The sequence below is a fragment of the Danio aesculapii genome, chromosome 6 (genome assembly GCF_903798145.1).
Source record: "Danio aesculapii chromosome 6, fDanAes4.1, whole genome shotgun sequence".
NCBI classification, from domain to species: domain Eukaryota; kingdom Metazoa; phylum Chordata; class Actinopteri; order Cypriniformes; family Danionidae; genus Danio; species Danio aesculapii.
This window is the reverse complement of record NC_079440.1, coordinates 40,995,426-41,021,355: the sequence shown is the minus strand read 5'-3', so window position 1 is coordinate 41,021,355 and position 25,930 is coordinate 40,995,426. Positions and strand designations below refer to the sequence as shown.

The following is a 25,930-nucleotide window of genomic DNA, read 5'->3' as shown; positions in this document are numbered from 1 at the left end:
ATCAGCAATCAGCTCAGCCAAAAGGAGTTTGAAAAACATCTGCAAAAAAACAATATGCCACCCTACCATTGTCACAATCACCAGCGATCTAGCCTATGCAGATCACTGGAGAACTACACATCTGCCAACTCATGAACTACAACTGCCATGTTGCTGTGCGCCAAATCAACACCAGCTACTGCTGACAATAATCCAGACACTCACTCACACACACAGCTGAAAATCATACTCAATGATTACCTGGACTATAAAGACACCTCTAATTTCCCCACTGTTTGCTGAGTCTTGTAAGCTGTAAGTGAACATATCAAAGCATTCTTCTAGCTAAGCCTTGCTGTGTTTAATGTTTTCTGTTGTTTTAGGTTTTCTGAAGGCTTCTGTTTGTTCGTTTTGACCATTGCCTGCCTGACGATTCTGTTTCATAATGCTGCATGTGGATCCTTACCTCCATTGTCCCCGACTCTTTACAACTATATTGAACAAGGCCCAAATATAATAATAAAAAAAGTGAAGTCAGTTTCATTTCTGAAGCATTTTTTATTTACATAGATTAATTTTCTTGAATACTTAAATTACTATATTGTGAAATATACAGTTTAAATAGAACTAGAAAAAGAAGTTTGGTTATACCACCCACCCCTACCACACATCATTGGTATTTCTGTGTTCCCAATATTCTAATTAACACTGAAGTACTAAGGACAACAAATTATACAAAGATTGACATCTACAGTAGTGATCAAAATGAAGTGAATCAAGTTTTGAAAACAGGTGTCAAATGAAGGCTCTATCAAAACACTGTTACACAAATAAGTGGGCAACCACTATTGGATTATTGAATCATAATGGAAACGTGATTTGTTTTACTCACAACACGTCCCACAACAAATATATGTTAGGTCAGTAAGTGGGAAGTATGTGGTCTTTTGGTGCTGCTAGAGTTCACTGAACCATACGAGTGTTTAAACTACAAAAGCAATCCAATCTAATGTGATCTACATCTGGAAGTGGTTAAAAGTGGTTAAAAATTTCAGATGCCTGTATTTAGTGCCACCCACTTGTGATCAGACTAGGGTTGTCACGATACTGGAATGTCATACCAATTGGTACTGACGTTTTAAAAAACAGCCATTTCCCGCGAACATTTGAGCGCTGTTGAGTGTGTTCTTAAACACGGCTGATTTGCCATTGTGTTCACTTGCTCAACAGAAATGACTGTGATTGGTTGTGAAGATCATCAGTTTACCAAACTCACCGCTCTTTACGGAGTGTAACCACAAATACAGGGACATTGAAGCATTTTAAGGTCACATCGATCAGCTGGTTTGTCTAAAAGGTGACATACGAGCAATCAGCTGATGAATCATGATCCCTGAATACAGTGCAGTGTCCCTGTAGCGGTGTTTAAGAACATGCTCAACAGCGCTCAAATGTATGCAGGAAATGGATGTTTTTAAAATTACAATATCAATTGGTACTGAATTCTAGTATCGTGACAACCCTGGAACAGACTAAGGAAAAAAAAAGAAAAAGATAATGATAATGATAAAACATATGATAATGAAAGCAGAATTAATACCCAAAGAAAATACAGGTGTTTGCATCTTCATTTCATTTACTTCACAAGTATGCATGTCTGAACTCTGTGGTTAGTGTGTGTGTGCACTCAAAAACAAAATTGATACAGTGACTATATGATTTCTATGGCATAAATCTCACAGCAAAGACTAATACTGAAGAAAATGCTGTACTTTTATGTTTTTTCTAAAGAAATTTAGACAGAATACATTGCAATTATCAAATATTGCAGTAAAGTAGTATTACAAAAGACTTCTACTTCAAATAAATGCTGATGCAAATGTTTCTTAAAGGGGTAGTTCTCCCAAAATTAACACACTGTCATCCTTTAGGGCGCACTCACACTAGGTACAGTTGACATGTTTTGTATCATTTTAGTCATTTGGGATGCAATGACATGCAGTCAGATATTTTGCATAACAGATCGACAACTTTTGACGCTCATAAATCATGAAAGTCCTCGTGCAGCATTTAGGAGGTTAGTTGAATGTGCCAGCTGACGTGCAGCAAAGGGTTTGCATCTTTAAAAAACCATGACATTTCGCGTTCATTGAACAGTAAGAATGATTAATAGATCCATATGAAGCAGTCCCTTAAAAGTCTTCCTACCAGGCCAGAGCCAGCCAACTGAACCATGCCTGGGCCCAACTCGGAGCACTCACACTTGACAAACAAACCAGGAAACATGCCTGGGAATTGTTCGGATAGCCTAGTGTGAGTGCACCCTTACCCTCTCTTCACTTGTTACAAACCTGACTAATTTTCTTTTTTATGCTGAACACAAATAATAAGCTACTTCTTTTGTGTTCAAAAGAAAAAGGAAACTCATAAAAGTTTGAAACCACATGAGGGTGAGTAAATTAAAATTTTTGGGTGAACGGCCCCTTTCGTAGAGATCTGCACAGGACTAAATTTTGAATCCCGCTTGCGCCAGGTTTTAGTCCGAACACGACCATTCCCGCTTATATTCAGCGCTTGTTGTCCCGCTGCCTGACCCGCCTCATTTTCTACCCACTGCGCCCATTTACACACATACATACGCGTGCTCACTCGCTCGGGAGTCGGCAGCGATATTCTTAGACCACCCGCTCCCATCTAAAATTACCCCATTTATCGACCGCACCCGCGCTTTATTCGGAAATTTATTCCCGCGCCACAAGAAATCTGGTCGGAATGCAGACCTCTACCTTTAAGCACCAAATATGCATATTAAAATTATTTCTGAAATATCATTTAAGATACTAAAGACAAAAGTTATGATGCTTAAAAGTAACAGATAATTCAGGAAAATAGAAATCAATTCTTTCACATGGTAATGCTTCAACATAACATTTTAAGATCAAACAAATGCAGCTTTGCTGAACAAAAGAGAAAAAGAAAAATAATCAAGAAATAATATTATTTCTTATATACAAGAAATTATATAATTGTATAATATTACAAACCTCAGAACATATAGCAGTTGACAGGCTAAACACAATGAAAAATAAATCGACTTAAATTTCAAAGCTTGAAATTTTTTTAACACAAAATAAATGACATCTCTAATATTTCATCTGTTTCGAAAAGTATGTGCAATCAAACATCTAATTCATGGATGAGGCAACATGATGAAAGACCGCAATATCCGCAATATCCTCAATCCTTTGTAACTTTACCCACTTTTAGATCATTTTGCAATAATGTGATTCAAAATGCAATAATATTTACTAATTACTTTCACACAAATGTAAGTGTTCAACAACCAACAAGCTGTTTTTTATTAACAGAACATATGTAAAATCTATCCTATAGCACAAAGTGATTAAATAACATTAGGCAACAACAAGACACTTGCGACAGATGTTTGCAGTTAGAGTATACTGCCTGGATACCACACACACGGAAAACATTGTTCAGAATCGGATGCAAAAAACACCCTGTCAGAGTTCTGCCTTTAGAGAAGAGGTAAGAAAAGCCATTATATAAATTCCAGGCTCAAATATTTTTAACCATTTCATTCATCATTAGAACTAAATAGAGATGAGTCCTCTACAGTCCATCCATTAGTTAGTGATTCAAGCACGAGTTTCCATGACAAACTTTCCAATCATAAAGGTCGAATCAAGTTCAGCTGTGATTACATCACAGAGTGAATTCAATCTGCTGTAATTCAGTGTTGCTTTGTTTGCAACAGGAACAGTTTTCAAAACAGAGTCATTTGCTTGAGAAAATTCAATCAAGCTCAGCCTTGAGAGCCACACTGATACAGCACAAGCTCAGATTGCGGAGTCTGAGAAACACTGTGGCTTTTGACAGAGTTGATACATGGCCTTAAGATGGCTGACAGAGCCGCTTTTCATCAAGAAATACAGTCTCCAGGCTGACTCTCTGACTCTACAAAATAAACAAGTGGAAGCCCTCAAAAGCTCAGATGAGAGACAGACAGATCTCCAAACAAGGCAGATTCTTCATTGACAATGTCCTTCAATTCTGTACAAAGTGAAATTTCCTGACAGGTTTTATCTGCTAAAGGACCTGCAGCTCAAGTGAATAGTTTGTTCCAGCAAGTTCACGTTGTTAGAACACTGTGTTCATAATCAAGGACGAAAAACTGAATTAAAACGGCACTCTCTCTCTGAACATGACTAAACTGATCAAAAACCATACTAATCTACAGGGTTAGATTATCTGACCCGCTTTCACAACCAGGGGTAATATGTTTGCCAAATAATTTCAGCAATGAGAAAGGAGTTGAACTCCATTCACTCCAGTTTTTGAAGTTTGGAGGGAGATCCTTCCCTAAATTAACTAAACAAACAAATGAATAAGCACTCACAGTTTTGTTTGAGTATCATTTAGACATTTGAGTCTGTTTGCTATTTTTGTTTTAAATGAGTTTGCTTTTTTAGTACATCGAATAAAACTAAATGATATTTATACCATTGAAACTAGCTGAAATGCATGTTTTAATATAGAGGTAAAGCTGGTTTTATATTCGCACAGTTGGACTTTCACTTCCAAATATAATTTCATTAAAGTATTCTTTGGAAGTTCTAAAAAGGAAAACCACATTAGCAGCCAATGATTATTTAAGTACAACATTGTTGACAGTCATTTTTTTTCCTCACTACTAGCTTGCTTGAATTGGGACTTGTGGAGCTGTGCATCAATGGATTTGCTCCTCAGTGTTTGAACTTTCACAAGTGAAAATTACATTTTAAATTGCCATTTTAAAAATTTAATTTAAAATTGGCATTTTACATTGTAAAGAAATCTGTGCTTTTGAAACATGTGCTTAATGAAGACAGCAGAATTTGATGATTTATTTGAATTATTTAGCCTGACATGTTTACTGCTTCAAGAGCAATTCAATACAAATGTCAACCTTGCCACGAATTTCTTTTCTTTCTTTTTTAAATAGCAAAACCATTGCTGCGTTTCTTTTTGTGTGTGCTGGTATTTTACAGTTCTTTAAAAATAAGCAAAAATGTCTCTGTCAGTGTTTTAAAACCATTATATTTGATTTACCAAAGTCAAATCAGTCACATCCATAACGGAGAGATGTCACATCCATGACGACACTTTTTCCTCATAAATGCAAAAATGTAAAATCAAATACAAGCAATCATGTTTGTTCTATAAAGAGCCGACTCTTTTCCTTTTGATTAGCATTGTTTCTTTTAGGTTGTGCAGTTTAATTTGCAGAATTTCCACAAAGTATGTTGTCTACTGTAAATTGCTGAATTTTTGTCACATCCATAATGCATGTTTATTTCTCTTATTTAAAATATAAAAACATTATACAGGTTGATATTTTTCTGCTCCCACAACTCTGTGGCTAGTTGTTTTAAAAAATATAAAGGAATGTTTCAATATAATGTTAACATATACTTTATCTGTCAATTTATGTTTTGAGATTTTACTGCAAATGTCGCATCACTAATGCTGGAATTGCTCTATACATTTTTCAAAAAAAAATATATAGTGTTTAAAGGGGGGGGGGGGGGGGGGGGGGGCTTTAGCTTTTTACCCAGAACCCAGTTATAGCTTCTTTTTTTTTTTTACTTAAAAAGAACATATTTTAGAGTAGTAATCACAATACCAGAAAACCGTGATATTTCTATTCAAGGTTAACATAGTCCAAATCTGCCCATGCCTATTTCGCACTTGTCATTTTGTAAGAGAAACGAAACCCTGTAATGTTAAAAAGTTCCACACTATCTTCTTTAATGTCCTACTGAATAACTTGCCTACATCATAGACTACCTGAGGAGGAACTTTTTGGGTGAACTATACCTTTAAGTCTAAATCACGAATCCATGCTTGTTAAATATTATAAAATATTCATGACTTCTGTGGAAAGTTCCACGTGCTGAGATAAAGCCTAAAGTGAATCGTACAAACGTCAAATCCGGTAAATGTGGGTTTATAGTACATTTCGGAAAATTTACGACAACCATAAGCTATTGATGTGACACTTGAACAGACAAACAAACAGGTATATAAAATATTTTCGTGTTAAGTGTTAAATAAAACTTACTAACAGCATTCTGTGCGAAATCTTACAACATGACTACTAAATAAAGATGAAAAGCTTACTACAAGGTAGCAGTGGTTAAAACTTACAATGTGAAAAACCCAACAGGTGTCTGTAACTTTACATAATGTTTTATGCCACATCCTGAGACTCAACAGGTAGGCAGGCCCACAGCTCCTCAGCAAATATCATAGCAGCAGTGGTATAACAGTTGTGTGCATTGTCGGTTATCAAAACTACACACAGCTTTATTGCTGATTGTATGGAGTCGGTTTTCAAGCACGTGCTTACCTGCAGTAAACGAGACAGTCCATATGATTTATTTCTTTATCTGAGCGGTGTCGCCTGTAATCCTCCCATAAATCCTTGATAGCGGTAACGGACAAAATAAAAACCACTGGAGCAAGAGCCAGCTCCGGTTGAAAAGCATTGACCACGGGCACGAAATTCAGCAAGGCTATGAAAACAAAATACACGTTGGCAAACCGGTGGAATTGCTCAAAGAGGTTCTTCGGTAGGAAGGAAAGCAGAGTGTATTTTGTGGTTTTGATCTTATTGTTTGCATAGTGTCTGTTAGGGTTATCCCCTCCTTTGGTATGGTCATACAAAATGTTGGCGTGGACAGTCCTTGTTTTGCTCTCCTTTTGCTTTTCCTTCTTTTGTGCTTTTTCACTTTCCCACTTTTCGTTTCTCCAGACTCCCCAGTCTCTCGCGCCATACTTCGCCCCAAACTTTTGTCTCTTTTCCTTGAACAAATAAAAGATGTTATCTATGTAATCATGCTGATCCTTCTTGACGATGTAGGGCCGTATGGAAAGTTCCTCACTCTGGTTTATCGTCCTCACCCATCGCGTCAATCCTCTCCCTGTCTCTCGTTAGCACTGAAAAGTTTTACAGCGGCATCTTTTTTCCTCTTGGTAAGTTTGATGAAGATGCATTAAGGCAGGGCATGCGCACCGCACCACAAACAATCAGGATAAACCTATCTACCGCTTTTCGCTATGTCGAGTCCATCCGTATGATTGCACTCTCGGTTCTGAGCGCAGGCCGTGGTAAAAAAAACAAGCCAATCGCGGGAGGTTACAAGATAACGTCACCTCCGACGAAAACAAAACTCCGCCCTTTAAGTGCCACGCATTACTTTCGAATAAAGTGGTATACAGTTGAAGTCAGAATTATTAGCCCCCCTGAATTAATAGCCCCCATTTATTTTTTCCCCAATTTCTGTTTAACGGAGAGAAGATTTTTTTTCAACACATTTCTAAACATAATCGTTTTAATAACTCATTTCTAATAACACGATGACAGTAAATAATATTGGACTAGATATTTTTCAAGACACTTCTATACAGCTTAAAGTGACATTTTTTAGCCTTAACGAGGTTAATTAGGTTAACTAGGCAGGTTAGGATAATTAGGCAAGTTATTGTACAATGATGGATTGTTCTGTGGACTATCAGAAAAAAAAACCTTAAAATGGGTTTTAAAAATTTAAAAACTGCTTTTATTCTAGCCAAAATAAAACAAATAAGACTTTCTCCAGAAGAAAAAACAATATTATCTGACATACTGTGAAAATTTCCTTGCTCCGTTAAACATAATTTGGGAAATAATTAAAGAAGAAAAGAAAATTCAAAGGGGGGCTAATAATTCAGGGGGGTTAATAATTCTGACTTCAACTGTATACCACTTTATTCGAAAGTAATGCGTGGCACTTAAAGGGCAGAGTTTTGTTTGCATCGGAGGTGACGTTATCTTGTAACAACTTTTCTGATTGCATTTCTTAACTCTTACTGTCGCTAGTTAACACACTCAATGCATTTTTTTTCAACACATCCCATAATTTCTAAAATATCAACCTCTACCAAATGGTTGATATGTCGGTTTATGGTAAAAGTAGCAGAATTAGTAGCAGTTGAAGTCAGAATTATTAGCTGTCTTTGAATTTTTTTTCTTTTTTTAAATATTTCCCTGATGATGTTTAACAGAGTAAGGAAATTTTCACAGTATGTCTGATAATATTTATTCTTCTGGAGAAAATCTTATTTGTTTTATTTCAGCTAGAATAAAAGCAGTTTTAAATGATTTAAAAGCCTCTTTAAGCTATATTTGTTCTCGATATTCTACAGAACAAACCTTTACATTGTACAATAACTTGCCTAATTGCCCTAACCTGCCTAGTTACCCAGTTAAGCCTTTAAAAGCCACTTTAAGCTGTAAAGAAGTGTCTTGAAAAATATCTAGTCAAATATTGTTTACTGTCATCATGGCAAAGATAAAACAAATCAGTTATTAGAAATGAGTTAATAAAACTATTGTATTTATAAATGTGTTGAAAAAATCTCTCCGATAAACAAAATAAACAGGGGGGCTAATAATTCAGGGGGGCTAATAATTCTGACTTCAACTGTACACTATGAAAATCAGAAAATATAAAGTGTTAGATTAATTTATTTAAAAAGAATCTAAATAAAACATTTTTAAATACTAAATCATCTTTATTTTTTGAAGTATGCCATCAAATATTTCAGATTCTCATTTTACATGTTTTCTTGTTTGTTTGTTTTTTTACAATAAAACCAAAATCAAGTGTAGTAGTGCAACAGGATTATGTTTGTTAGATTATTTTGTAAACCAACAATGCTTTGTGTGTAAACCATCATTTAAATCGGTCATTCTTTAAATGATTTTAACAGTTATCATTTAAAACAGTCAAAACATGATCAACCATTTGATAGAGCAGGCAGTTTTACTCAAACAAACCCTTCAATGTTTTTTCAGCCAGACCTGTTGCTGTATCAAAACTGTCTACTCTCTTGGGTACATTTTTAAAAAATAAATAATTCACAAACACTAAAAATCTAGATTTTAGGATTAATGTGTATAATTTCAATGTAATCTTGAAGAAATTCACCATGTTGCCACTGGTGTTTTTTTACTACCTTTTAAAAAAATTTAGATTGACTTATTTTATCATCCTGTTTTTATGGTGACTTGAGAAAGCCAACATACTATATCTTCTTAGACTATTTTAAGAACGCATCTCCTTCTTAATAGTTCATACTACAACCACCAAACTAACTCCAAACCTCCAAACTATACTGAATTTGTTAAATCATTTCCAACTGATCCGACTAACGGTTTTCTGAAAACTGTCCCGGAAAATTCAGAAAAGCCCCATTGACTTAACATTGAACCAATCTTTGTGACCTCATAACTTTGCACCAGACTGTCATACAGACTTAAGGTTGGGCTCATTTAACTCAGACTACCAATCTGTCAATCACTGATGACCTTTCAACTTACTAGCCACAACCTAGCAACCACTTACAGCACGCTAGCAACTGTCCCATAGACTGCCTTTGTAAAAAACTTCCATTGACTTTACATTGGACATACTAACAACATACCAATTCATACTAACAATAAGCGAATCTACACTAGAAACATCCTAACAACATACTAATTCATACTAAATTCATGCTAGCAAAATGCTAATTCATACAAGAACCATGCTAATTTATGTTAGTAACTGCCTAGCAACTACTCAGAACACCCTAGCAACTGCATAGCAATGCCTTGGCAACCACTCAGAATACCCTAGCAACCATCTAGCAACACCTTAAAAACTACCTGGAACACCCTAACAACCGATTAGCAATGCCTTAGCAACCGCCTAGCAACCACTCAGAACATAGCAACCGCATAGCAATGCCTTAACAACCAGTCAAAACACCTTAGCAACCGCATAGCAACCATTCAGAACACCCTATCAACCACAAGGTAACACCTTATCAACCACTCAGAACACCCTAGCACTGCCTTAGCAACCATACAGAACACCCTAGCAACCACCTAGCATCACCTTAGCAACCTCTCAGAACATCCTATTAACTGCTTTGCAATAAACAGGTTGATCCATACTAGATATATAGGCTAACATATATGTACTTATCTATGCCAACTCTTAAAAACTACTTCACTTATTTAAACTTTAAAACTACTTCAAACTTTCAGACGAGGCTTTCTTAAGCCACCATAACGTTTGTCCATGAACTTTACTTTTCTAGTTATATAGTATGATAGTAGCCTAGCCTGTGTGTATTCAGATGCAGCCATAGTTATCAGCCACAATCTATAAACCAGATTCCAATTGGACATGCACAAAAATCAGATTTGGACTGACAGTCTGAACAAGACTTTAGTCTGGGTTTAGTGTCCCAGCAGAGCTGTCAAACGTCTGCAAGGATTGTCACATAAGCAAGTGTTGTTGAATATGAAACAACAACAGAATGCAAAGTCTAAGCAAACTTGCTACGTACAAACTATGACAGCAAGAGAGAAAGTTTTGAATGTATGGCATTTCATCCAGGCTAAAAAAGTTCTGCATATTGTTTGGAAACAGCCTACTGTAAATGTCAGCACATTAACAAGATACATACATATATTGATTTATTTTTTGCTAGTTGGCAATGGCTGTTGACATGGACAAATGCATTGAAAATATTTGTTATAAAACAAACTTGCTTTCTAACCCTTCCACTCTGAAAAAAGTGAACAGCTTCACAAAGTTGGTTGGTGCACCTAAAGTTATGAATTATTTAGGCCTTTTAAATTAAAAAAAAAAAAGTTGACAAAATTAATTATTTTAGATGTTAACAATTTTTTTAAAAGTGTTATTTTTGAGTCTACATTAAAAAACAGCATGATCACCCATTTATGTTTAATAAACTTATTTACCCAAAACTTTAATAATTTAAGATTTAAATTTTTAAAATTTAAGCTAAACTATGATAATTTTAGCTGCATGGTGGCGCAGTGGGTAGTGCTGATGCCTCACAGCAAGAAGGTCACTGGTTTGAGCCTCAGCTGGGTCAATGGGACTTCTGTGGGAAGTTTGCTTGTTCTCCCCGTGTTCGCGAGGGTTTGCTTTGGGTGCTTCAGTTTCCCCCACAGTTCAAAGACATGCTATATGGGAATTGGGTAAGCTAAATTGCCTGTAGTGTATGTGTGTAAATGAGTGTGTATGGATGTTTCTCAGTGATGGGTTGCAGCTGGAAGGGCATCTGCTGCGTAAAACAGATGCTGGATAAGTTGGCGGTTCATTCCGCTGTGGCGACCCAGATTAACAAAGGGACTAAGCCGAAAAGAAAATAAAGGAAATAATTTCTATTCTATTTATATCTTTTAGATCAAAACTTAATAAAAATGTACTTAAACTTTACATATAATTTAAGTTTAATTTAATTTAATTGTCTGTTCTATTCTTTTATGTATAACACAACCAAACTTGCTTTGATCTTCTCGTTTTCTATTTTCTCTTTTAATTTTTCTCTTTTTCACTGCACAATTGTCAAAGTATTTAGATATTGTTGTTCTTTTGTTGCTTTGATTGCTTATATTGTCCTCAATTGTAAGTCATCTGCCAAATGATTACATTTCATTACATTTGCCTTCCTTCAGCTTAGTCCCTTTATCATCAGGGGTCGCCACAGCGGAATGAACCACCAACTATTCCAGCATATGTTTTACACAGAGAATGCCCTTCCAGCCACAACCAGTACTGGGAAACATCCATACACACTTATACTCCACAGCCAATTTAGTTCATCCAATTCACCTACAGTTGAAGTCCCCCCCCCCCGGTATTTCTTTCCCCCAATTGTTGTTTAAAGATTAGAAGATTTTTTAACCCATTTCCAAACATAATAGTTTTAATAACTCATTTCTAATAACTGATTTCTTTTATCTTTGCCATGATGACAGTAAATAATATTTGACTAGATATTTTTCAAGATACTACTATACAGCTTAAAGTGACATTCAAAGAGTTTTAACTGGGTGTAATTAGGTTAAATAGGCAGGTTAGGGTAATTAGGTAAGTTATTGTAAAACGATGGTTTGTTCTGTAGACTATCGAAATAATATATAGCTTAAAGGGGCTAATACTTTTGACCATAAAATGGATTAAAAAAAAAACAGCTTTTATTCTAGCCAAAATAAAAACAAATAAGACTTTCTCCAGAAGAAAAAAATATGATCAGACATACTGTGAAAATTTCCTTGCTCTGTTAAACATCATTTAGGAAATATTTAAAAAAGAAAAAAGGGGGCTAATAATTCTGACTTCAACTGTTTACCACATGTATTTGGACGGAGGGGAGACTGGAGCACCCGGAAGAAACCCACACTAACATGGGGAGAACATGCAAACTCCACATAGAAATGCCAACTGACTCAGCCGGGACTCAAACACCAACCTTCTTGCTGTGAGGCAACAGTGCTAACCACTGAGCCACCGTGTCGCCCATCAAATGATTAAATGTAAATATACAAAGCAATTGACTTCTTTTCAAACTAATGGGACCACACAAAGATTTTGTTGAAGCGTCTTCTGTTCATGTTATATCTTTAAATCATTACAGGTAATATTTTGCTATATAAAACATAAACATTCATTCTCCTTCAGCTTAGTCCCTTCATTAATCAGGGGTCGCCACAGCGGAATGAACCGCTAACTTATCCAGCATTTGTTTTACGCAACGGATGCCCTTCCAGCTGGAACCCATCACTAGGAAACACCCATACACTCTTGCATTCACACACATACACTACGGCCAATTTAGTTTATTCAACTCACCTATACTGCATGTCTTTGGACTGTGGGGGAAACTGGAGCACCCAGAAGAAACCCATGCGAACATGGGGTGAGCATGCAAACTCCACACAGAAATTTCAACTGACCCAGCCTGGACTATTTAAAAGTAATTATATGACAAATGAACTTTTTTGTTATTGTATCTCCAACAAACAAAGTAAATCACTTAAAACAGAGATTTATGTATTGTTTACCACTGAACATTCTTTAGTGTGGTAGTAGTAGTACAGTAAGTTTTATGCTGGTTGCCTCCCGACAAGACTATTAAACCGACCACACCAAAAATGTGGATATTTCAGCGCAATTAAAAATAGCACATGAACCTTTCATGACACAGTGATCACACCAGATCTACGCCCTTGTTTGGTGGAGATTCCTTTAGCCACGAAACTATTAATGGTTTGTTATGTTTACATTACCTCCGCAAACAAGTTCATCAGCTCCGCTGTGACTCAGGAGCCTGCAGAGAGACGAAAGCAACGTGCCGCCTGGTGCAGTTTAATAAATTCTATGATATGTTTATCCCTTGTTATCTTCTGATTAAATAACACCATCTGTCTTAAGAATGCAGAAAAACAACTTCGCATTAACCCTGTATTTTAAGTGATCACCCGCTGCTTTACAAACAGTAAACTGAGGATTTTAATAACAACCGTTTCATGTGAGTTAAGAGGCTGTCATAAGCAGGTATTTTGTAATTGAAATCATAGATAATAGAAATATACATTTGACCACCCCTATCACCTCTATACCATCGTGAATGTATAATGGCACAAACATTTCTTGTAAAATAAGTGTTTGTATCTATAAATAGCCTAAAAGTAAAGTAACATTTTTTAATTTAGTATTTTAATAGACAACTGCTTGCACATAGAAAAATAATAATAAGTGTAACTTTCATTGTCATCCATTTATTGGTGCAGCAATGGGTAATAATAGGTCTTGAGTTAATGAATGAGGGGTTGGGGGATAGGATTAACAATAGACAGTATATTACTGCGTACTCTCTCAGCATTTAATTTTTTTTGTCATCCAAAAGACCAATAAAAAGATTTCAAATATTAAAATAGTTCTCTGAGAATCACACATCTGCTAAAATAGCTAATCATAATACACTCATAATCCTTTAAAACAGAGGTTCCCAAACTTTTCTGCCCGCAACCTTCAAAATAACACAGCCCGTGCCTGTCGACCCCCAGTATTCTCTAAGGTGGTTATAGATACAGTAGATAATCCTTGCACACAACAGCAAACACATACCAATAGACTCAAGTCATTCATCATTTAATTTTGGAGAACGCCACTTGGAGACCATCCTCCATGGTCAGTTGTGGCCTGTATTTATTTTTAATGTACGACAATTTTAGTGTCTTTAATATAATGTAATCACCCCAGGGGTCACAATAAAAAATCATGTACGATTTTGTTCTGCAGTAGGTTATGGATAAAATATGGTAATTCTAATAGTTTAATAAAATTAATTAGATTTTTGGAAATCGCCATTAAGTTTAATTAATAAATCAGATGTAATTGAATTAAATATATACATTTTGTTCACTGAAGATTGTATAACACAAACTTACATTACCAAAAAGTTATACAATTTGTACCCTGGTTATCAGGATTAGAACTTGATTTGAGGGATAGGTGGGTTAATGGAACAAGCTCTGAAACATGAACAGGTACAACAGGTTCAAATTCCATTGACAACATTTCCTTTTTTACTCCCCTAGAGATGTACCCTTGAGCAAAAAAGTGAACAAAGCAAGTCACCTCTGCAATAAATCATAATAATAAGGTACGATCTAATTGTAAATAGATAAACCAATCGCTATCACTGTTGGTCAGGTGTATAAACAAGCAAATAAGTGAGTTCATTTTAGGTATGGGCTGGTATACAATTCTGACGTATGATAACCTTGGATAAAAATATCATGGTATCACGGAATTGATTACTGCTCTAAAATATGTTCTTTTTAAATGTCTGGGTAAAAACCCAGTGCTTTCCACATATAGACTTTACTTGGGCAGGCCAGGTATAAGTATATTTACTTACATTTAAAAAAATATACTATTATCATCCTTTTTACACTTTTTTGTCCGCAATCGATTAAGTAGTGGAAAATCTTCTCTTGTTTACAGGTTTTGTACTGTGCATTCTGTGTGCACGAGAACTGTCAAAACTCCCACAGACAGTCTCACATACTCTGCAGAGATCAACAGAGACATGCCTTTTTGCATCTGGCCAGGGTTTCTAAATCTACTAAAATGTCGGGGATTTGGCTTTTGCTTTCGCATTCTAAAGTTGTCGTTAATTGTATGCGGACAGCCACAAGAGCGTGAGAAACATTAAATAATTAATTCTTTAATCTAAACGACTCAGAAAAACTTTACTAAAAGAGGAAGAAAAAGTTGCATTTAAATTGGCTGCAAAATATTTGTACACAATTAGAAATGGTTAATCAACTCATTTGCTTTATTTAAATATTCTACATGTTTTTAGAAATTATTATAATTTTTGGAGATATTGTCTGTTTTTATTCCTTTTTTCTGTCATTTATTTATCATTTGCTGTATATTTATAAAGCAACCTGAACTTGAATGCGAGATAGAGAGAAGCAGATTTTAACTGTCAGTGGCTGCACATGGAAGAGCATGAAAGTAAGAGAAAAAGTGGCTTTCTTTTTATTTCAAAAGTCTTTTTTTTACTTTAATCCATTGAAAAGGATCAGTTTATAACAGTTTTTTATCAAATATATATTTTTTATTTTTGAATAATCAAATTATGTTTTGTTTGTCACATACAGTTAACTATTTATGTGGTGAGTTTCAATCCGGCAACCACTGGAAGTATTTTCAAACCTGTGGGAAGCAATGAAACCAATAACTTTTTTTCAACATTGAACACGATATATTTTATTTTGAGAAACATTTAAAATATTATGGAGCAGTAAACATGTCAGGCTAAATAATTACAATAAAACATTGATATCTGCTAGTTTCATTAGTTTCAAAAACAGATTTCTTGACAACTTGAAAAGGCTTCTTTGCATATCTTTCTTTTCTTTGGATATAAAGTAAGCCACTTCACTGTTCAGGCCTATTGCATGCTTAGATATTGGTTTATAAGTGTTAAAGTGGGTCCATGGTAACCTTTGATTTGGGCCACCATTCCATCTAAAAAGAAAAGGAGAATTATGGCGAGGAGGTTGGGATGAATTTTTGGGGATGTCTTTGACAGAGATTGTCTTTTCAAATTTAACGTAACCTTTTGCTTCTGCATTTTATTGCTGAGCTACAAAAAAGCCAACTGAAATTAAATGATTCAATTAAATGTTGTAAATGAATTAGACTTTTAACATGTAAATACTGTCACTTGACATATAGAAGACAATGCACAAGATATCTGCGAGCAAATGAAGGTAAAGGCAGGAGCAGCTTGATTCGTGTATTCCGCATTGAACCCCATTGTATTATAAATGAGATTATGTTTGTACTGTAATAAGTTCATTATAAAATGTTACAAAAAATTATACTACATTAGTTAATATGATTAAAGCAACATTTTAGTTACTTTAAAATATAACCAAATAAATTAGGAAATTACCCATGGCAAATTAAATATAAACGGTTTGGTATATACAGTATTTGGCCCTCAACCCTCAATCAAATTTGGTTTTTGGCCCTTTAAAAGTTTGGAAAAAGTTTGGGCACCCCCGAGGGCCATTTTCTTTTAGAGATACAGTTGCTCTAAACCAGTGTTTCCCAACCCTGTTCCTGAAGGCAAACCAACAGTACACATTTTCAACCTCTCCCTAATCAAACACACCTGAATCAACTTATCATAACATCAGAAGAGACTCCAACACCTGAAGTTAATGGGTCAGAAAAGGGAGACATCCAAAATATGTACTGTTGGTGTGCCTCCAGGAACAGGGTTGGGAAACACTGCTCTAAACAACTAAATAAATAAATAAATAATAAACAAATAGTTGTAAAAAAGCACATAAAAAACATGCATATACAATAACGGTATAACAGAAAATTTTGGCGGTTTTAAAACCTTAAGTTTGCCAAACCACGGTAAACTTTGAAACTGGTTATCATCCCATGCCTAGTCCCTTTGTTACTCTATGAAAATGCTATAAGTCATTGTTTATTTTTACTTTCTTCTCTCTAAAACCTGCCGGTGTAAAGGAAGGATGTTTCTGCAGATGTTGTGCTACATGGTGATTTATGCGTCTACCTGCAAAGTCACAGATTTTGAACTTCTATTTATGGGCATTTGGGTGTACCATGCTTTGCTTTTTCAGCTTTGCATGTTTTATATACTCTCCTGGGTGTATATATAAAGCAGCATTGCATTTAGTATAACTCTGGAACTTCTTGTCATAAATGTACAGTTGGCTGGTAACGGTCTGAATCTGGTTTTTATATTTTGGCATGCAGCTCTAGTCAACAGCGTTTCAGTTAAAGCTTGCATGGCTGACCTTGATTAGGTTCATCTGCACTGTGAATTTTTTGAATGTGTTTGAATATGTACATTCTTCTAGTCTGAATAATCCTTGAATAAGTAATATCTAATACTTCATTCAAATTGCGAGGTCAGCTTCTCCAGCATGATGCTTTATTCAAAACAGGTCACGTGGACTGAGATTCTTTAGAGTTTATTCTTTAGAGCTCTCCTGGTTCGTTTGATTCAGAAAAAGAACATGATGCATTTGGTCCTGTTTCACTTAGCATTTGCAAAGTAATGTAGAAACCTGAATATAAAAGGGAAAAAGAAAGATGTGTGCTAGCTAAACATGCAGATAGTCTGTTATTGATTACGGTTGATGAAAATTGTATCTTATAATCTGCTTATAATCCACTCTGACTACTTGAATTACTTTTAGATTACTTTTATTAGACTAATAAAATTTACCAAATAATGTACAACCCCAAATTAGAAAAAGTTGGGACAGTATGGAAAACGCAAATAAAAAAGAAAGTAGTGATTTCTAAATTTACTTTGACTTGTATTTCATTGCAGACAATCCAACAAACATTATTTCATATGTTCCTTGTGAATTTTAACGTTTTTTTTCCCAAAATAAACACGTATTCCAATTTTGGTTCTTGCAACACATTTAAAAAAAAAGTTGAAACAGTAAAGCATTTACCACTTTGTAATGTTGCTTAAGGCACCAAGTGGGGAAGTGTTTCAGGTGTAATTTTGTCACATTCTTCCTGCAAACAAGTCTTAAGGTGGGCAACAGTACGGGTTCTTCATTGTTGCATTTTGCACTTCAAAATGTGCCACATATTCTTTATTGGAGACAGGTCGGGACTGAAGGCAGGCCAGTCAAGTACCTGCATACTCTTTTCCTTTTATTTTTATTTATCTTTGACAGCCTTTCAGAAGCAAAAGTAAATCTGAAGGTTTCTTTCGTATCATCTAATATGATATGACACACTGTATTCAAAAGAACATTCACTGCGATTATGTGAATAGTATGCACTCATGTAATCCACAAAAGTGTAACTGTAATCCAATTATGAGCATTTTAAAATGTAATACATTCTAATTACATGTAATTATAATTTTTTGTAATCTGATTATGTAATCCAATTACATGCAATCAGTTACTCAGCACTGCTCACCAAATGTGCACATGTGATAGTGTTTTTAATCAGCCGACAACTCGTGAAGAGCTTAAATGTAATTATGAGTTCTTATGAACACAAGCTTCTCTGATGAACTAATCCAATATAATCTGATTAATGACAACATATGCAAATTAAATATGACATAAGAATTGATGTTTGAATTTCACACATATAAAGTATGCAGATATGCAACATATTTCAGAATATCAAAACAATATCCATTTATATTGTTCAACTTTTGGAATTACAAATATGTACATATAAGTTCAAACATATTGCCTGTATATTTTATGTTCATATACACGCACCGGCCACTTTATTATGTACATCTGTCCAACTGCTGGTTAATGCAAATTCCTAATCAGCCAATCACATGGCAGCAATCCAATGCATTCAGGCAAGTAGACATGGTCAAGACGATTTGCTGCAGTTCAAACCGAGCATCAGAATGAGGAAGAAATGTGATGTAAGTGACTTTAAACATGGCATGGTTGTTGGTGCCAGACGGGCTGGTCTGAGTATTTCAGAAACTGCTGATGTAAAGGGATTTTCACGCACAATCATCTCTGGGGCTAACAGAGATTGGTCCCAAAAATAGAAAATATATAGCGAGCGGCAGTTCTGTAGGCACATATGCCATAGGTCAGAGGAGAATGGCCAGACTGGTTTGAGATGATAGAAAGGTAACAGTAATTGAAACAACCACTCGTTACAACTGAGGTATGCAGAAGAGCACCTCTGAACGCACAACACATCTAACCTTGAGGCAGATGGGCTACAGCAGCAGAGGACCACACTGGGTGCCACTCCTGTCAGCTAAGAACATGAAACTGAGGCTGCAATTCACACAGGCTCACCAAAATTGGACAATAGAAGATAAGAAAAACGTTGCCTGGTCTGGTGAGTCTCGATGTCTGCTGCGACATTCGGATGGTAGAATTTGGTGTCAACAACATGAAAGCATGGATCCATCCTGCCTTGTAACAATGGTTGAGGCAGCTGGTGGTGTAATGTGTGGGGATATTTTCTTGGCACACTTTGGGCTCATTAGTACCAATTGACCATGGTGTCAACACCACAGCCTACTTGAGTATTGTTGCTGACCATGTCCATCCCTTTATAACCACAGTGTACCCATCTTCTAATGGCTATCCCCAATAGGATATTGCGCCATGTCATAAAGTGCGAATCATCTCAGACTGGTTTCTTGAACATGACAATGAGTTCACTCTACTCAAATGGCCTCCACAGTGAATCAATCCAATAGAGCATCTGCAGCAACTGCGTGATGCTATCATGTGAATATGGACCAAAATCTCACAGGAATGTTTCCAGTACCTTGTTGAATCTATGTCACGAAGAATTAAGGCAGTTCTGAAGGCAAAAGGGGGTCTAACCCGGTACAAGTAAGGTGTCCCTTATAAAGTGGCTGGTGAGTATATGGACATGCATCTGATTTCTGTATGTTTATTTTAACTATGGTTTTATGAAAGGAAATGAGCATGAAATATTACAATGTAATTTAAAATAAACCTTTTTGACTAAATGTTTTGATCACAAAAGTTAAAATGGTCAATAGAAATGCTAAACACAAGGGTTCATTTCAGTAAATTTTTGTGGCACCTTTTGGAAAAGCTCATTTAGAAGACTGTAAAATGCAATCAGATCAATCCCAATCTGTCTTTCCAACTGTCACACGTGGCTTTCTCTCGATTATCTGAGGAAAAGCACCTGACCGAGAGCTTCTTTGGCAGTCGTTTTGAACGTCTGGAAACTCTCTCTGTCTCACTACTGTTTTTCAGGCCTGCGTTGGGTCTGTAGCAGTGCTGCAGTGTCTCAGGACCGGCACTCTTTGACCATCCATCACACTGAAATTGAATTGTTCCCCTATGCCAAGATGCCAGAGAGTCCAATCAGCCATTATTTTTTCCCAAACCCAACAGCTGGACGCTGGTACTGCAAATCAAGGACGACAGTGGGCCGGATAGGGCTCTGATTGATCTCCCGCTGGCTAAATGACCCAGCGCTCACAAATCTGCTGAGATCTGGAGCTTTGGAAAAGATTCAGCCTCCACTTCCAATAAAGCTGGAGAGTGTCCATGCCTGCTGACTCTGAAACCTGATTCAGCGTTTGCCACTGTTTTTGCCGCTCTACATCATTGTGCTTAGCAAGTGAATTAAGTATTGTCATTTAGCAGATCGAACGAGTCTTGAATTAGAACATTTAGCAGTTGAAGGTGTCGCCTGTGTCTGAGGAAGCTGCCCTCTTGTGGTAAAACTCTTCATTTTTACACAGTCTGTTTTATGTTATAGTTTTTAAAGGCTGTGCTGCCATTAATGGAAAATGTTTTTATCGCCAGTGTTAACAAATTATAACATCATTCATCAAGCGTACGAGCACAGACTCATTAAAGTGATTCATTTGAGTCGTCTAATCACAGCAGAGAGATGCAATCAAAACTAGATGCATCTTCAAATTAGAGATGATTGATGTTAAAGGTAACATGATTTATTGGATAAAAGATAACATTATTTAGGGCTTATTTTATTCATTAACAGTTTGAGGATCACTTGTGTTCTTTATCAAAGTGTAATACAAGTCTAGCTGTACTACAGACTTGTTCATTCACAGCTGATTTACGAAGAATACAATTTTCCTCCAAATTAACCACTGTATTTTGGCAATTCTCCAGGTAACCTGTCAACACACACTATCAATCACATCTGATCATTTTTGCAGCATCATAATTTGCGTTTTAATGTTATAGTCATCCATTACGAAGAACCAGTGAGCCATGAAATTCATGAAAGGTGATTTTTATATTTTACATTTTACACCAGAATGCATTTTAAGCTAATTCTGTTCAGAAACGATGGACGTTAGTATGTTTATTAAACTGTTCTCTGCAGCTATTGTGACTATTAGAGTCCCAATGCTGGGGCTTTCAGGTTTTACTATCGCTTAGAGGACATTTGGGACATTTCTTACTGTGGTGTAAAGAGAAGCAGATGATATTTTGATGAGTCCAGAAGTTTTGGAAATATAAAGGTCCCGTCCTCTGGTGCCTAATGCGCATATTCCACACAACTTCCAAAAATTGCTTTGCACATATTATTCAGCTCTATTTTGGTCTTTCGTACTGCTCAGATCTAAGCACAAGTAATGAATCTGCAGTATAGACAGTGGTTTTCATTTTTCTTTTTTTGTCCTGCATGTCAGATTCCGCCCTTTCAGCAACTAAAACAATGCACACTGTCCTCAAACTTCTAACTACAATGGTTGGCTAATTTAAAGGGACAGTTCACACAGTAATGCATATTCTGTCACTATTTATTATTTCTTGACCAATTTTTAGAACGTTTTTTATCGCTTTTGGAGTTTGGTCACCATTGGCTTTCACTGGATAATTTGTTTAATTTGCTAAAACTATTTGAGCTTTCTGAGGGTGAGTGAATTAGAGGTTTTTAGGGGCACTCGATAAATGTATGTAGCTCTTACAGAAGTGTTAGCACACTTATTCGTCTCAATGGCAGCTTCTTGGCTGATGCAGGGCTGTCTAGAAGTTAGATGTTGCTATTTTTCTCCATCATTTCTCAGTTCCAGGGACATTTGCCATATGACTGATCAGTCATCTGTGGAAAAATTAAAATAAAAAGATGTTTTTTTTTTTTCAATCACATATTTTCATTTGCCAATGCCATTCTTTCAATATTAATTCCACAGTTTTTTCCCTGTAAATGAGTGTGAACTGAAATCAATTGAATTTCCATTCACTTTGTCAGAGGAAGTTGTCTGAAAGGGATGTCTGCTGGGTTGTATGCAAAAAAAAAAAAAAAAAAAAAACACAACTACCCAACTCACAGCAGAATTAAATGTGCACCTCAACTGTTTCCCCCAAAAAGTGTTCATCAGGAGCTTCACAGGGTCAATATACATGGCCAGACTGCTATAGCCAAACCTTTGGTCACTCGTGCCAATGCCAAACGTCGGTTTCATTGGTGCAAGCAGTGAAAATCTTGGGCTGTGGAAAATCTGAAACGTACTGTTCTCTGATGAGACCACCTTCACTGTCTTTCCCACATCCAGGAGAGTTATGGTGTGGAGAATCCCCAAAGAAGTGTACCACCTAGACTGTTGCATGTCCAGAGTGCATTACTAAGGACTTCCAAACCATTCTGGAGGACCACGTGCACCTAATGGTTCAAACATTGTATCCTGAAGGTGGTGCCATGTATCAGGATGATAATGCAGCAAGACTGATGACAGGGTGGTTTGATCAACATGAAAGTTAAGTTGAACGTCTCCCATGGCCTGCACAGTCACCAGACTAAATATTATTGAGCCACTTAGGGGTGTTTTGGGAGGAGAGATTCAAGAAACGTTTTCCTCCACTAGCATCATGTAGTGACCTGGCCACTATTCTGCAAGAAGAATGGCTCAAAATCCCTCTGGCCACTGTGCAGGACTTCTATCTGTGATTCCCAAGATGAATTGATGCTGTATTGGCTGCAAAAAGAGGCCCTACACATTATCAATGAATTATTGTGACCTAAAACCAGGCATTTCAGTTTCATTATCCAACCCCATTTACTCAGCTAATCATATTATATCTATATATATTATCTATTATATATTAAACACACGTTTTACATTTTTGTTTAAAAGGTAATATTATTTATTATACCATACTGTAAATGCCACTTTTGGATGAAAGCCAAAACACATTTTAAAGTGTGTCACTTTAAATGCAAATGAGCTGCTGCGCCCGCTGCTTCCCAGAAATGGGTGGTGTCTATACAGCGTGTGCCTCAGGTACTCAGTAACCCCCCACTACACTATAAAAAAATCATAAATTAACAGTATTCTGTATTGTGATATTAATTGTTTTTCATTTATTTATTCTTTTGAATTGCATTAAGGGACTTTGATCCTTTCTCTAACAACTTTTGACATTAAAAAATTTCTAAAAATTACTTTTCTTGAGATTTTTTAATAGTTTGAATATAATATATTGTCTGGATTGGGGTTGCAAATTACGGTAAATTACTTACAAATAAGTCTGTTATTTTACAGACTTAATTATCTCTATATACTTTATTACAAAATATATTGTTTCAAACTACTAAAATGTCAATAAAAATCACTTTGTTAAACAAAACTGTTGAATTCTCAACATTTAAAGTCAACAGAGCAGAGATCAATGTCCCATAATGCAATTCATAACTGTAAATAAATGAAAAAAACAAAACAAAACTGTAAAAAAATGTACAGTGAAAATATGCATTTTACAGTCTTGTCAGTTTCAACTCATTCACACATGAAGTTGCCAAAAAGTGTCATGTGAGTATTTAAACTATTATTTGGTGTCCGTTGTCAAATACACACTATATACCTACATGATAAAAGCACAAGAAAAATGCATAAGTTCATACATGTTGATTATGTCTGTGATGGAAGAAATCGCATGTGTATTAGTATGCTAGATCTGTGATAGATGAAGACAACAGACTACTAACACACCTCAACCTGTCTTTGTCTTTGCCTTTAGCAGGAATTATATAAATTGAGGGCATTGTGGCATGAGCTTTTCTGGAAGAAAACTCGCAAAATATACAAAAAAAAAATATATATAACTCGGTATATATACTATATTACTTTGGGTAATTTCCTAATGTACTTCATTATATTTAAAAATAAAAATAAAATATTACATTAAATTGTATTGTCTAATTAAGTATACCTTTTTAAAGTATTACAATAAAAACAAACAATCACATTTATAACACAGTGAAGATCAATGTTGAATACATTATACAAGGAGAATCTGCCTTTGACTGGATTTGCTCACCAAAGTCTCCACATTTTCAGGTGACATATGTACATTTAAACAAAATCTCATTCATTGACACCATTTAATTGAAACATTTAATTTTATTTAGCTTTTAACAATAAAACAAACTAACAAACAAAACAAAGGGTTCCATTACGTTTGAATTGACAATCTCAAAACCATCCCCATCATTCTCCCTCTTGTCAGATGGGATGGTGGGCCAAATCAAAGGTTAACACGGGCCCTAGTCTGGGCATCTCTGATTTAATGGCTAATTCATATTAATTTTTACGATTTCATTCATATGTTTTAGTATGATTTGCTAATCCCCCAATGAGGGGTTTGGGGCATGCCTCCCTTTTAAAATTGGATATTTTCAAATGAATGCAATCATATGAATTTGTACAAATTTCAAACAATACATCAGATTTCCCAATGATATCTGGCTGGATTTTGCTGATTTCTTCAGGCTCAAACCAAACATTCTAAAGAAAGCTGAAAGTGTAAAAAGCATGACATTCACTATGATAAGCACTGGTGATTTCAGGTTTTACAATGCTTATGGGGATATTTAGTCATCACAATGAGGGCAGAAGCTGCACCTCACACACTCAAAACCACAATTTCTCCCTTGACATATGATAAATATCACCTTTATTTAGCTGACAACGTTAAAAAAAGAGAGAAAAAACACTATATCTATGACATCAAGCACATTCATTTTTTCCCCACACTGACAACAAGGTCAACAGTTCAGCATGGTTCATCATAGTCTTGTATGACAGTCTGTTTTATGCGCAGTGCTGCAGAAGTGCTCCTTTGATGAACGACCCTACAAATTCAATACTTTTTTTATGTCATGAGAGCATCTTTTGCTCTCATCATTTGTCTGCGGCTGTGCAGTAATGAGTAAAAGAAGGTTGGCAGCGTTGATGGTCGCAAACTCACTTCCCAATCACTACTATACCTTTACAAGCAGAGCTGTGAAACACTGGGATGTGTTTTCTGAGTCGCTCTCAAGAGGATGCAGCAGTATCTGTTAAAGATGAGTTATTGAGGAGTGCTCAGGCAAGAACAGAAACAGTGGGAGAGAAAGAAAGAGAGAGAGCAAGTACTGAGGTTTAATCTGGAAAGAAAGTACAGGTTGACCACTTAAAAAGAACTTGAAAATATGATTTAACTATACAAAAGAAATAAGTCCAAATAATGCATATTATCATACTAAAAAGTATGTGACATTAATAATAATTGTTAATGATAATAATAATTATAATGATATTAAAATACACTATTTAAATAACTACAAAAAAAGAATCTTTATATATTTTTTGGCCTTTAAAAAAATCAAAATGTTGATTTTCCCATGTTTTTTTCTTTTACTGTTTTTTTGTCATGAATTCTATATTTTGCTTGCTAGCTAAATGAAGTAATACTGTAGTTGTGCTGCAGTGTAGTTGAAATGACAGACAGCTCTATTACAATGCAGAGATATAAAACTCATCAGCAGAGGGAGCAAGACTCCATCCAGTACATGCTCCCTCAGTAGTGTTCAGAATGGAATACTAGCGTAGTGTTTGCTGCATACTGCACAGTATTCCGGGAATTTAAAAAAAATTAATATATATATATATATATATATATATATATATATATATATATATATATATATATATATATATATATATATATATATAT

At 35.6% G+C, this 25,930-nt stretch overlaps 1 protein-coding gene across 1 annotated transcript in view; it reads right to left on the bottom strand.

Annotated features, from left to right (window-relative positions):
• atp10a (ATPase phospholipid transporting 10A) overlaps nt 1–20,505 on the bottom strand; it is a 116,155-nt gene extending 95,650 nt beyond the window's left edge. Inside the window, exons 1-2 of the mRNA XM_056460733.1 lie at nt 20,436–20,505; nt 6,389–6,962 (exon numbers count right to left, since the gene is read on the bottom strand). Coding sequence (XP_056316708.1) covers nt 6,389–6,962; nt 20,436–20,505 — 644 coding nt within the window. The remainder of the gene's footprint in view (nt 1–6,388; nt 6,963–20,435) is intronic.
• Between the last annotated feature and the right edge of the window lie 5,425 nt (nt 20,506–25,930).